Source organism: Diadema antillarum, unplaced genomic scaffold (genome assembly GCF_040938485.1).
Source record: "Diadema antillarum isolate AM-2024a unplaced genomic scaffold, OU_Dant_1.0 scf00000107, whole genome shotgun sequence".
Classification (NCBI taxonomy): domain Eukaryota; kingdom Metazoa; phylum Echinodermata; class Echinoidea; order Diadematoida; family Diadematidae; genus Diadema; species Diadema antillarum.
In genome coordinates this window covers 833,055-846,186 of record NW_027270996.1, presented here as the reverse complement: position 1 = coordinate 846,186, position 13,132 = coordinate 833,055, and the positions used below count along the sequence as shown (strand labels likewise).

Sequence of the window (13,132 nt, the reverse complement as noted above, 5' to 3'; positions counted from 1 at the left end):
CGTTCTAGACGGATATGACAGGTTCTCTAAACGTTCTGGAACGGGTAATAAGACTGTTTAGACGTTCTTGAAACGTTTTTTTTTAACGTTCTACACGGTTTTCAAGGGTTTTCTTGACGTCCGCAGAAACTCCACAGAATGTTTGAATATTCTTAAAAGGATTTGCTGACGTCTATAACGTCAAAAAGGATTTCTGCAGGTCCTTAAAATTCCGAAAGGTTTTTATTGGTGTTTTAAACGTTTAAAAAACGTTTTTATAACGTCCATTTGAAACGTTTTAAATACGTCGAAAACCTTCCACAAAAAGACGTTCTGAAAACGTTTTGACAAAAACGTCCAAATAACGAACTTGGAACGTTTTAAGAACGTTCAGAAAACGTCCAAACGTTAGCTGGGTAATAATACCCTGGCATAGTGTAGTGGATGTTGTTTCGGAATTGTAAACAGGAGATTAAAGGTTCGTCTCCCTCCCGGCGCATACATACTTGGTCAAGATATTGACATCGACTCGTTCCTCGTGATACAGGGCCAAGTAGCATGATAGTACATAAACTTAACAAGTAACGGTGATACTTCAGTCAGTGATAACTACCATGGCAATACTATATTCCATAACCAAGGAAAGCCCCAAAAAACACACATGGTTACCGTTGATTGCAGAGTTACCATTCAATGGTAAAGTTATCATTGTTTTATAACACGGGGCCCAGGTTTTTAACGCTCCTGTAAAGATAGCCAGCTATAGATGGAGAGGACCCTGCCATAATTCTTTTGTCATCAAGAGTTTGCGTGGTCCATTACACACCTGTCACGCAACATTTCACCCGTACCTACATGTGGGTTACGTTTTCGTATATGTTCATTGTGTAAGATATTCTTGTATATAGGCTTCCGTGTTTTTCCTCTCTTGGAAAATATCCGGAAAATGACGGATTTGAGAGTATTGTAAGCTTTTAAATATCTCAAATTGAAACAATCCGTTTGATATTTGTATACTTTGCTCGTGTCTTCTTCTCTTTTCGTCTATTTGTTTATTTTGAGACAATACTCGTTGTTCCAACACCAACCAGTGAGGAGAAGATCGAGATAGAAATTTTGATTTTCTGAAAGTCTTTCTCCAGCACTAGTTTATGTTTTTGCCGTTTATCTTTTATTCATTTGCTCTCATTATTTTGTCATTTGTTTGATGTTCCTGGTGATAAATAAAGACAACAAAAAAGGTATTATCTATGACAGAGCAGTCTTTGAGATAAGTGCTTAATTCGAGGAGTCTATGTTTTGTAGGTAAGACCAGATTGATTTTCATCAGTATTTTCATAAATTATCATTTACCCAATTTGGTGATTTTCTCCAATTATGACAATACCATAATGGATTTGTAACCCAATTTTTTTCATGTGGCCCTTCAGATGAAAGAAACCCTCCGACAGTAATGTCTTCCACGGAAAGTTTTGCAGCACAGTTTGCATCGTACGCATATACAGTGGTTATTAAAAAAAGTAAAAAAAAGAAGAAAATATCAACAACACTCATTACTTTCCGAGCGGGAAGGGGTAAGGTGCCATTGACCCTTGACACAACCACGAGCTCTACCCTTGACACTTTTTCTTTTGTTTTCAGTGATCTTTTTATTAATTCCATTTCCTTTGAGAATATAACAATTAAAAAAAAAATTACACACATTCTACATAACATCTGTCATAAATCATGTAGATATTCCTACAGTTATGAGACATAATCCATAATCCATAAAACAAGAATAATCATTCAATTCATTTTAAGGCAGATATCAAACAGAAGAGAGGAAATAGAATGAATTATCCGATCATTCCTTTTTAACTACAAAACAAACAAGCAGAATTCATATATGCAATTGTGAGCAATTTAGCCAAACACTAAAAAAACAGGAAATGAAATTTCTATTATATCAAAAGAACGATGACAACAACAACATAAACCACCCTCATTCCCACCTTTCCACCATACCCAACCCTCAAACTACTCATAACTTTAAACTTTAAACTTTAACTTGACACGCCCCCTCCCCCTCGTCCACACACACACACACACACACACACACACACACACACACACAAACACACAAACACACACAAACACACACGCAAACACACTATAAACAGTAAAAACTGTGCCGTAGTGATAAACTCATATTCATATTTTGCAACTATACTGTACCAGTAAATACCCTTAACCCATTAACCACATCCCTTTGTGACAGCATGCAAACCAAACAAATTGTTTACCTCCTTTCCACCCGCTCGTTTCGAAAAGCTAATGTGGCTCTGGAGATAAAACAATGAGACTTTCAATCATGAGGTCGCTGGTTCGAGTGTGGATATCAGCGGTTGAGCTCTTAGGGAAAGCGCTTTATCCTCATCGCCTACCTCTGAGGGAACTAACAGGCATTAATCCCGTGAATGCTGGCTTACAAGCATTCGTTTCTGAAGTTACAAGTCAGTTTAATTCAATTTCTATACCTGGGTAGGCCCTACCAGGGAAGGAAAGGAGTGCTCAAGTGAATTGAATTGAATTGAATTGAATTGAATTGAATTGAATTGAATTGAACTGAATTGAATTGAATTGAATTGAATTGAACTGAACCGAACTAAACTGAAGTGAAGTGAAGTGAAGTGTCTAGCATGCAGGGACCACCATGGAGCTTCAAGACATTTATGTCCGTGGGGCAGGGGAAAAGACAACGGGTATACGCTATGGGAGAAGCGTTTTATTTTCCGAAGGTTCCTCGTGGAGATTTTCCTCCCGGTCAATACGAGCGGGAGGGGTGGGGGGGGGGGGGGGGGGGTGTCAACATCGCCAATGGAACGTTTTACATGTATCATGGAGCTACAAGATGTATTCTATAGTCGTTCAACGCGTTTTGAAGTAAGAAAATTGATAAAAATCAACACCGTCAGTTTTCAGTACTTACAGCAGTGTCGTAATGATATCCATGCCAGTTTCAACAACGCAGTGGGATGCACAATGTGTGATAAACCCTAGCCCTGGGCTGTAGTTCAACGTCGAATACTTAAAGGGGAATAGGCCAACCCCCAAAATACACAATGCATCACGGTTCCAGTTGATGCAGCATTACATGTTGCTGTACATGTATATATTACACTTTTGTCCACAATAACTGAACCCATAGTGGGGTAATATCTCTTAAATGCAGGCTTCGTTATATTAATACAACTGTACCTTTTGGACCTCAACTTTTGAAAGTCAACTTGAACATATGGGAGAATCTTTGTTCTGGAAGAATTGGGAGCAGATTTTGGAAGTTCGAAACGGGAGGTTCGTAAAAAAAGGCGATAATCTGTGTGCTGTAAATCTCTATTAAAACATGAAAGCTGCATGCCCTTGACCGTGGTCCATCGCGTTGTACCTCTCGGCCAGTATATAGCACATTGTTCGTGACTAACCAACTCGAGCCGCATTTATGCTTCTGTTTGTGTCGCTGGATGCACCAAGCGTTCCATTCCATTTCAAGTCTGCAGAGAGGGCAGGGGCGGAATTGTAGGTGCGTCGATCATAGTCGAAGAGTGACGAAAATAGGTATGCTTTAGTGGCTATAATGGCAGTGACCAGTTAGTGAAAAATACCGAGTACAACGTACTCTACGTGCTGCATATGAATTAGCCTACATTTACGACTTTATAACTATACAAAAGTATTCTAAATGATTATGGACGTGGAGTGAAGATGATAAGCATTCTGTCAGTCTGTAGTCTTATACACTCGAGATTCTCGTTTTGTTTTGTCAACCCAAGGCGAAACACCCATAGGACATATTATAGGCTACTAGTCCCATAGAAACCAATTAGTAGGCTTACTGGTTTCTACGTGGAAAAATGGTATATTGGGAAACCCAAAGAATTTCTATAAGTCTAAAGACCCATAGAAACCAAGAGAAAATTTCAAGTATAATGGGAAACCCACAGAATTTCTGTTTGTCAATTGGACCCACAGAACCATAAGAAAACACTTCTATTTGACCTTTAGAATCCTATCCTGATGGACCAACAGACACTCAAAGAGAATTAATACCCGGCATAGAAATGTGTTATATAATAAAATAGAAATCCGCAGACAACTCACTGCACTAAGTACATTGTACAATCAACGTAAGTGAACATAATGTGCAGGCAGATTAATACTGTACTATAGGTTTTCCAGGCTAATCTCACACTTTTGTCAGTCTATTTGATGGAAGGTTCATTCAATTTAGCAAAAACCCTCGTTATCGCTCAGTCTATCTTTCAAAATTGCAACTGGTGCGTTCAGTTTAGCATTTCGATCAATGCACATGCGGCTTTCGAATTCGTAAAAAGGGTATTCATATTGGCTTGTACTCTACATTCATTCAAATTCGCCATTACTCGCCGAAAAGGGTCTGTGAGTCATTCAATTTCGCGAATGGGCAGTCAAATTCCAAACATTTTCATTCAAATTTACGTCATGTTACTTCTTTTTTTTTTGAAAAGGTGAGAACATTCAAACGTGTATTTCTATATAACTTTTTGTTTCACCCACATCTTGATACTTGAACTTTGAGACTACGTCTGTAGGTTAGTTTTATATTGGTTCCAAAAGAAAACCAATATAAAACCTGCAAAACCACAAGAAACCAACAGAGACCAACAAACCAAGAGAACCCTCAAGACCGTATCAGGGCAAATACTGGTTAGTGGTCTAAGGGTAAAGTAGAGATTGGGGTTAGGGTTACATTTAGGGTTAGAGTTTGGGTTAGGGATAGGATTAGGTTCAGGATTAGGATTAGGGATAGGATTAGTGGAAGGGTCCGGGGTGATTTCCCTAGACCCCTCAAGACTTGTTGAACATCCTGTTGGTTTGAAGATTAATGGGTTTGTATTGGATTGCAGATTATGTTTATATGAAAGCAACTGTTCTACTTTTGGATTGAGTTTATATTGATTCTAACAAGAAACCACTGAGAACCCACAAAACCGATAAGTGATTCTTAACTATTAGATTTCGTCTGGGTCACCAACGGTGAAGATGCACGGGTATTTGATCCAAAGCAACAGACCAATGAAAAGCATACCATGCAAAAGAAAAGAGCTATCATTCATGATGAAGATTCTTGTTTTGCCAGAACCATGGTGTCTCGCGTAGCGCTCATCACTGGCTGCTCTTCCGGTATCGGGCTGGTAACTGCACAACGACTGGCCCAGCGTGCCAAGGACCCGCTGATTGTCTACGCGACCATGAGGAACATGTCCAAGAAAGACCAACTGGAAGCGGCGGCAGGGAACGTCCTCAATAAAACCCTGTTCATCCGAGAGCTTGACGTCACAAAAGAAAAGACGATCGTGGAAACGGTCACTCATATCTTGGATACACACGGACAAATAGATGTGTTGGGTATGTCATAGGGAAATTCTACTTAGCATTTGTACTCAAAATGAAGTTGATAATCACTTTTAGTGATGAATAGTATATGGAACGTGATTTCTCCTTTCACCGACAGGTCATTGCCAACTCAAAACATGCACTTGCAAAATGGAATTTAGGTACAAATTCGTATTCAAACAATGGGAATGAATTCAAGAGGAAGAGAATTATTATTACCTTTTCATTAACTTTTGAAGCGATCGTTGCGGTTCACCAATTACAGTTTTTCATGCCTCCGCCATGATTTGTCACCAGGGGAGTTTCGGGTTGACTGTCCGTCTTTCCGTCTGAAATCGAATTTGTGTGACGACGCGACGTCGCGTCGGTCACTTAAAGGGATGGTACAGTTTCAGTAGAGATGAGAATTAGGCTTTTAACTTTTTGCGAGATACCAAGAAAACACTTATGAAATAGTACAGAGCATACCACTTTAAGAGGAATTCAAAGTTTATTTGATGAAAATCGGGTTTGGAATGACTGAAGCATCCAAAAACAAAGTAAAACAAAGCGATCGCAATAAAAGATGGGTCCCACACTTTATCAGAATCGCTCTGTTTTGGATATCTCAGCCATTTCAAAACCAATTTTCATCAAATAAACGTTTAATTAATTATAGAATTACATGCTCTTTCATATTTCATAAGAGGTTTCTCATTACCTCACCAAAAATGTTAGAAACCTGAAATTAGGTCTCAACCAAAACTATGCGATTCCTAACTGTAGTTTGAGGTATCTGAAGGATACTTGGCAAAACGTTTAAGAGGACGAAACTGCGTATATCAACTTGCAGGAGCACAGGTTCAAGATGAAAAGTCATAGGTAAAGGTCAAATTCTAAAATTTCATCGTGTTTTCTCTGTATCTTTGCAATGCCTGAAGATAATTTCATGAAACCTAATGTGTGCTATGTTTTACCAGGTATGAATATTCCAGGAAAAGTGATAAATCATTGGTCAAAGGTGAAAGGTCTAAAATTCTGAAATGTAACGTCTTTCTCCATGGCTCTGAAATGACTCACTAACTTCATTACTGGTACATATGTAACTAAATTGTCAGACTGTGAGTTTCTTTGGAAGTTTTGGTTCATTATTATGGTCAAAGGTCAGGTCAAATGCTAAAAGTGCGCTACTTATGCTGAAATTACCCTATTTTCTCCATACCTTTAAAAGTTCCATGACGTTTATTCCTGCGACTATTGCTTCCATGGAATACCTGCACGCTGAGGCAGAAATAAATTCTAAAACTAAAACTAAAACTAAAACTAAAACCCTATCACAACCCTAACCTAATCCTTAGTCCTTGGAAAAACAAAACAAAACAAAGCAGGAAGAATTGCCGCTGGAGCGAATGTCCGGTCACCCCTTTTAAATGACTCAATGCAGCTTATCAAACTCGATGCGCAAGTGCATTACCGCACAATGATTTTGTAGGATATTTGAATGATGGGGTGAAATGTTCGGGGGAAATGCAAATACATGCATAAGTTTTTGCATATTTTGACTTGGCTTAAAGTATTGTCATTGAATTTTCTGTATCGGTATTGACAATTAAGTAGTGGTTGCTTGAAGATAGTTGTGGGCTATGGGGTTAAAGGTCAAACGAAACCTGGTTCAAGAAATGTATATGTAACTACTCAACACATTTTGCGCTGTGCTCAAACTTTCAAACACGTCATTTCCATCTCTCTTATTGTCGAAATGTATTTCTGTAGATTTATTATTGAGAGAAAAATGCGATATTGCGGGTGCATCAGTCGCAATAGCGCCATCTCTATTTTTTAAGATCCCTGGGTTAAAATTCGGGTTACGCTATGTAATTTTCATTGTTAGATACTGCCTGTTTGTTTGACCCCACTCATCTTGTCAAGGTCAACTTGGCCACCTAGTGAATTTTTCCTTTTAATTGCATTTCCCATTATGACTGGTTTTATTTTTTATCTTGTCAGTGAATAACGCGGGCATTTCTAGTCCGAATATCGGAGAAGTGACAAGCATTTCTACCTACAAGAGGATGTTCGACATCAATTTCTTCGGGGTCGTTCGGATGACCCAGGAAGTGATTCCGCACATGAAGCGGCGGAGGTCGGGTCGGATCATTAACATATCTTCATTGGCGGGAATTATGGGTATGAAACCTTTCGTGAGAGTTGTAATAATTTGTTCACAGTGGTGACGACACATTGCATGTGTAATCGAGCGGTATGTCTTATCTACCAAAATGATGTCTACCCCACTGAGGTGGTCATCTGTACCGCATCCGCGTTCCTGATTTTTTTATAGGAAAATAGGGTACATTTTAGGAGGCAATACGGGGAAACAATCCCGAAATATCTTTGAAAAGGGGGTTATGAATTATTTATTATGGTATATAGTTTTCAAATCTTTTTCCGAACAATCCTAAAATAGGGTCCCGAATAGGGATAGTTTTAATCCCCCGAAAAATTTGCGGCTTCTTGGTGTGTGACATTGATTCTATTCGTCACGCTGCTTGTGCGTATGCCTTAGCAGGCTTTCCTTCGAAAACCCTGATAGGGGGTAATTTTGATGGCTTCCATTCCAAAAGCCCGCATTATAGGGGGACAACATTCAACTTATTTCAATTTAGAAAAGGGGTATCTGTAAGAATCATGAACCAGCGGAATATGGTGAATAGGAAGCCGGAGAACATTCGTGACGTGATTACCGTTACAATGAATTGGAAATACGTTTTAAAAGTAAATGATCTGGACATTGATGTTTATTGATTCTGGTTTAGTTTGTTAACCGCCTGACCTGAAGAAGCGCTCTACTACATTTGGTAACTCTATGTTACTCTATCATGGTCGAATCTTCCAATGAGTTCATCCGCGGGGTTAAGATGGTTTGCCAATTAGATCTCTCTTGGCCTTGTCATAATGACGGCGGGGGGGGGGGGGGGGGGGGGCTGTTAGAAAGCATACTTATACATATACTTTTGCCGCAATGGATGAAAATGACGCTCTTTTCTTACCGTTTGCGTTCCCCCAAGGTGTGATGTTTTACGAGATGTACGGGTCTTCCAAGTTTGCACTTGAAGGGTTCTCTGAATGCTTGGCAACATACCTGCGGCATTTCAACGTGTGGTGAGAACAAAATATTGTGAATACATTTTCTACCATAATGTTGTTTTCGCTTGTCCCTCAATTATACCAATTTACCAGCTAGGCCATTTCACGTTTTGGCGAAATTTTCCCAAAGTTGAAACTCATTAGATAGGGCCTACGTGTATGTTACCATAAAAAGAGCACACGCATCCATGACATTAGCAAAATTGCAACAGCTACTCTACACCATTGTTACTTCTGTCATAACTTTACTCATCGTTGTCTTTATCAACGTATCATGTAGCATTTGTTGTAATAATCATTGTTCATGAATATGGTTAAATCATAATTTGAGGTAGGTTGATTCTTATTATGCATACTTCTTCTCCTGTATACTTTTAGTAAGACATAGTAAGATATGCCATTTCTCTCTCTTTACTCCAATACTATTGCAGGGTAAGCAACGTGCAGCCAGGACCTGTTGAAACCAAAGTCCTGACCAATCCAGATGTGAGCGACGTTCTCCTCCAGCAGATGGACGATCCCAGGGTGGACGACAAAACGCGCGAAATGTACAAGATGATCTGGAAGCGCAGGGAGTTTATGCTGACGGTGGCCGGCGGGGCACAGACGGCGTCCGAAATCGTCGATGTGGTTGAAGAGGCGATAGACTCCGAGAAACCACACTTGCGGTACCAGACCAGCGAGCTGACGAGGAATCTGGCTGCAGAAAGGTTTAGAGATCCTTTCGGGGACGACGTGACTGGAGATCTTTATACGAAATAGGTGTCGCTGTTTAACAATACATGTAGCTAGACATGGTGTAGTGGATGTTGTTCGAGACTTGCGAACGGGATATCACTGGTTCGAATCCCCCACCCGTCGCATTCATCCGCAGTCAAAATGTTGACACCAACCCGTTACGAAATCACCAGTGGTGTACCACCGATTGCAGATATACCATGCTATGGTAAAGTTGCCATTTTATAAGACGGGGCCCGAGGATTCTGCCATAGACAGTGTTTTTGTCATCGAGAGTTTTCATCGAGAGATTTTCCACACATATTTCCCACAACATTCTACACCCTAACCTACTTGTGGTTTACTTTTCTTGTGTTTATTGTGCAAGGTATTCTTTTATGAAGGCCTACCTGTTTTATTGTCTCTTGGAAACTATCCTGAGAATTTACTTCAATGCTACCTTAACAGTGCATTACGGTTTTGAATATCTGAAGTTGTAATATTCAGTTTGGTTATTAAAATAATGTTGATAATGTTATACAATGCTTACTTCTTCTCTGTATTTGTTCCTCTGTTTGTTTGTGTGTTTGTTGTTTGTTTTGAGACAATATTCTTTGTTCCACTAGTACTAACCAATGAGGAAAATATCGACGTAGAAATCGTAATATTCTGAAGGTATTCCTCAGGCACTATAATTCTTGCTTTTGCCGTTTATTTTTTATGTTCTTCGTAATAGATAAAGATAACTAAAAGATATGTATGACAGAGCTGTCTTGGAGATAAGTGCTTAATTCGAGTCTGTATGCGTGATAGGTAAGACCAAAATGATTTTCATCATGATTTGCATACGCGTATATATATATATATATATATGCGTGTATAGATATGTATATGGGTGTGTGTATAATATATATATATATATATATATATGCGTGTATAAATATGTGTATGGGTGTGTGTATATTATTTATATTATATTTGTTAAATTTGTAATATTCTGCTACTAACATGTAGATTGTCTGTGTATCTTTTCATTTTATTCATGTTTGTATTCTCAACACTATATTATCTTTTATATCTTTTGTGTCGTTATGTGCAATCTTCAAGTATTGTATTCACTGGTTTGTCATATTGTTATTTATATTTTTTGTTTGTACTTTCATGTGCAATTTGGTGATTTTTATTCCACAATTTGACCATGCCATAACGGATTTGTGCCACGCAATTTTCATGTGGTACTTCCGATGTGAGAAATCCCGCGACAGGGTATGTCTTAAGTTTTGTAACACAGTGTGCACCGTATAGTATCACGTTTAATAATTATTCATATGTGGCCCTTGAAGAAGACTGACAACACACTTTTAATGAAGTTTTGTCAGTTTAAGTGGTTATCATGAATAAAATGTGGTGTAGTGTCGTGGAATGTAGTGAAATTTTATCGCGATCGAGGTAGGCAAAACTACATCGTTGAAAAACATGAACTCTCGCACATTTCCTTGAGAGTGCTATGTGTTATCGCGTATGTGCTTCCCATAAAACTGATCAATCCCAATGAGAATAGAATAACCAGATTGTAAAATTTGCCGCATTCTTTCATCATAAATGACAGAGACTCTGGACAGCTATAGTACATTACACATGATCAGGAAAGAAATAAAGAAGAGACTTTTAGCAAAACCCAGGGAGGTATAAGGGCTTAAAGGAAACCAAAACCCAAAGAGCAATGTGGATCGAGTGAAAGCAGCAACATTAGTAGAACACATCAGTGAAAATTTGAGGAAAATCACTGACAATCCATACAAAAGTAATGAATTTTTAAAGTTTTGGTGTTGGAACAGCTGGATGAGGAGACTACTAGAGATTATGACGTATGTGTGGACAACAATATAAAGAAAATGATAAAGGGAATTCCTTAAAAATTCATTTTTCATGAAAATTACACTACATCAACTTGACACTGACATATGTTAAGGGTGGCAATTATTCCCCCTGCTTTCTGAAAACGGTTAGTCATAGTGGACTTTCATTATGCTAGAAAAGTTAATTTTTTGTGGAATTTTCTTTATATTTTCTTTATATTGTTGTCCACTCATACGTCATAATCTCTAGTAGTCTCCTCATTCAGCGTTTCCAACACCAAAACTTTATAAATTCCCAACTTTTGCATTGATTGTCCGATTTTCCTCAAACTTTCACTGATGTGTTCTACTAATGTTGCTGCTTTCACTCAATCCACATTTCTTTTTGGGTTTTGGTTTCCTTTAAAAAGTACCATTGACCCTTGACCCAACCACAAACACTACAATGACTCTGTAATAAAACCATGGAGAGCACTTTCAGCTAATAAAAGGAAAAACGGAAAAACTGATTTGAGGAAAATTTACACCAACAAACCTCATGACTTTCCAATCGAGGGTTCTATTCCGAGATTTTCTTCCCATTCGAAGGGGGGGGGGCATCGCCAGTGGAACGTTTTATGATGCGCCAATTGAAATAAGGACATTCACGTTAACACCATAATTTTTACAGTCTTATAGCGTCGTGATGATATCCCCCACAACGAAGTTCGGATGCACAATATTCTGGCTAGCTTCAGCCCCATACAAATACTGTATTTAGATTCACCACAATTATACACAGTGCTTGCTCGTTCAGTAAAAAAGCAGCTCTTTTACACTTTTGTACACAAAGGGGTTGTATAGTTTTGGTTGAGATCTAACGTCAGGTTTATAAAAATTTTTGGTGAGATAATGAGAAACCTCTTATGAAATATGAAAGAACATGTAATTCCAAGAAGGATTCAACGTTTATTTAATGAAAATTGGTCTTGAAATGGCTGAGATATCCAAAAAGCGAATTCCTAATGAAATTGATAGGCCACGACTTTCATTTAATTGGATCACTTTGTTTTGCTTTGTTTTTGGATATCTTAGTCATTACAAAACCGATTTTCATCAGATAAACTTTTGATTCCCCTTAGAATTGTATGCTCTTTAACATATTTTCATAGAGTGGTTTCTAGATACATGTATCTAGCAAAACGTTACACTTACAAGCTGAATCCTCGACACCTCAACCAGGGGCAGTCCCTTTGACAGTGGGGTAAATCTCCGTTTAATGGAAGCGTCATATAATTTTCATACATTTTTTCCCTCTCTCTCTCTCACACTGACGAATCAACATGAGAGTAACTTTGCCCTCTAAGAACCCACGGAAGACCTGTGATCAAGTTCAAAACGATACTACATTGTATACAGTTGTATACGTTCGTGAAGGCAGCGATGGTTCGTGTGTTGTAAACCTCCATTGAGATAGATGTACATGTACATTGCATATGTACCGCTGCCCTTGACTGTGACCCCTCGACGCATTGTATTCCCAGTATGCGCACATTGTCCGTGACTATTAAACCAACTCGAGCCGCAATTATATGTTTCTCATGATGTTGGCTGCCACCAATGTTCTTCTGTTCCATTGAAAGTCTACGCAGAAGACACGAGACGGAATTCTCGGTACGTCGAACGTGGATGAAGATTGACAAAAAAAACCAGGTATGATTGCTAGTGAATATTACAGTACACTCTACAGTAATGGATACGTGAATCAAACAGCTTAATCGGCATGTACTATGAATTACATTTACGACGGTATTTCTCGGCGTTAGGATACAGATCCATTTATATTTGTAATGCTATGCTGAGTGCCCGGTCATAGACCGCATTTACACATAAGACTGACGCCGGCGTGAGGCCGGCCTCACGCTGCCTCGAACGTAAGTGTAAACACACAAGTGGACTGACGGCGGCTTGAGGCCGCCCAAGTTTCGGTCCACCTCTTGAGGTGGTTTGAGGTCGGCTTCAAAGCGGCCTCACGCCGCCTTCACGTATGTGTAAAC

At 38.9% G+C, this 13,132-nt stretch overlaps 1 protein-coding gene across 1 annotated transcript; it reads left to right on the top strand.

Moving 5' to 3' along the window:
• The first annotated feature begins 5,141 nt into the window (after nt 1-5,141).
• Nucleotides 5,142-9,282, top strand: LOC139719220 (retinol dehydrogenase 8-like). Its single transcript, XM_071630650.1, has 4 exons — nt 5,142-5,406; nt 7,381-7,560; nt 8,442-8,535; nt 8,952-9,282. Exons 1-4 carry the CDS (start codon nt 5,142-5,144, stop codon nt 9,280-9,282), a joined length of 870 nt encoding a protein of 289 aa, XP_071486751.1.
• The last annotated feature ends 3,850 nt before the right edge of the window (nt 9,283-13,132 follow it).

What these genes read in the sequence shown, in the direction of transcription:
- LOC139719220 (XM_071630650.1), top strand. Translation starts at nt 5,142, where the DNA reads ATGGTGTCTCGCGTAGCGCTCATCACTGGCTGCTCTTCCGGTATCGGG. An exon ending in CGGACAAATAGATGTGTTGG is followed by an intron (nt 5,407 to 7,380) that starts GTATGTCATAGG and finishes TTATCTTGTCAG; the next exon opens with TGAATAACGCGGGCATTTCT. An exon ending in TTCATTGGCGGGAATTATGG is followed by an intron (nt 7,561 to 8,441) that starts GTATGAAACCTT and finishes CGTTCCCCCAAG; the next exon opens with GTGTGATGTTTTACGAGATG.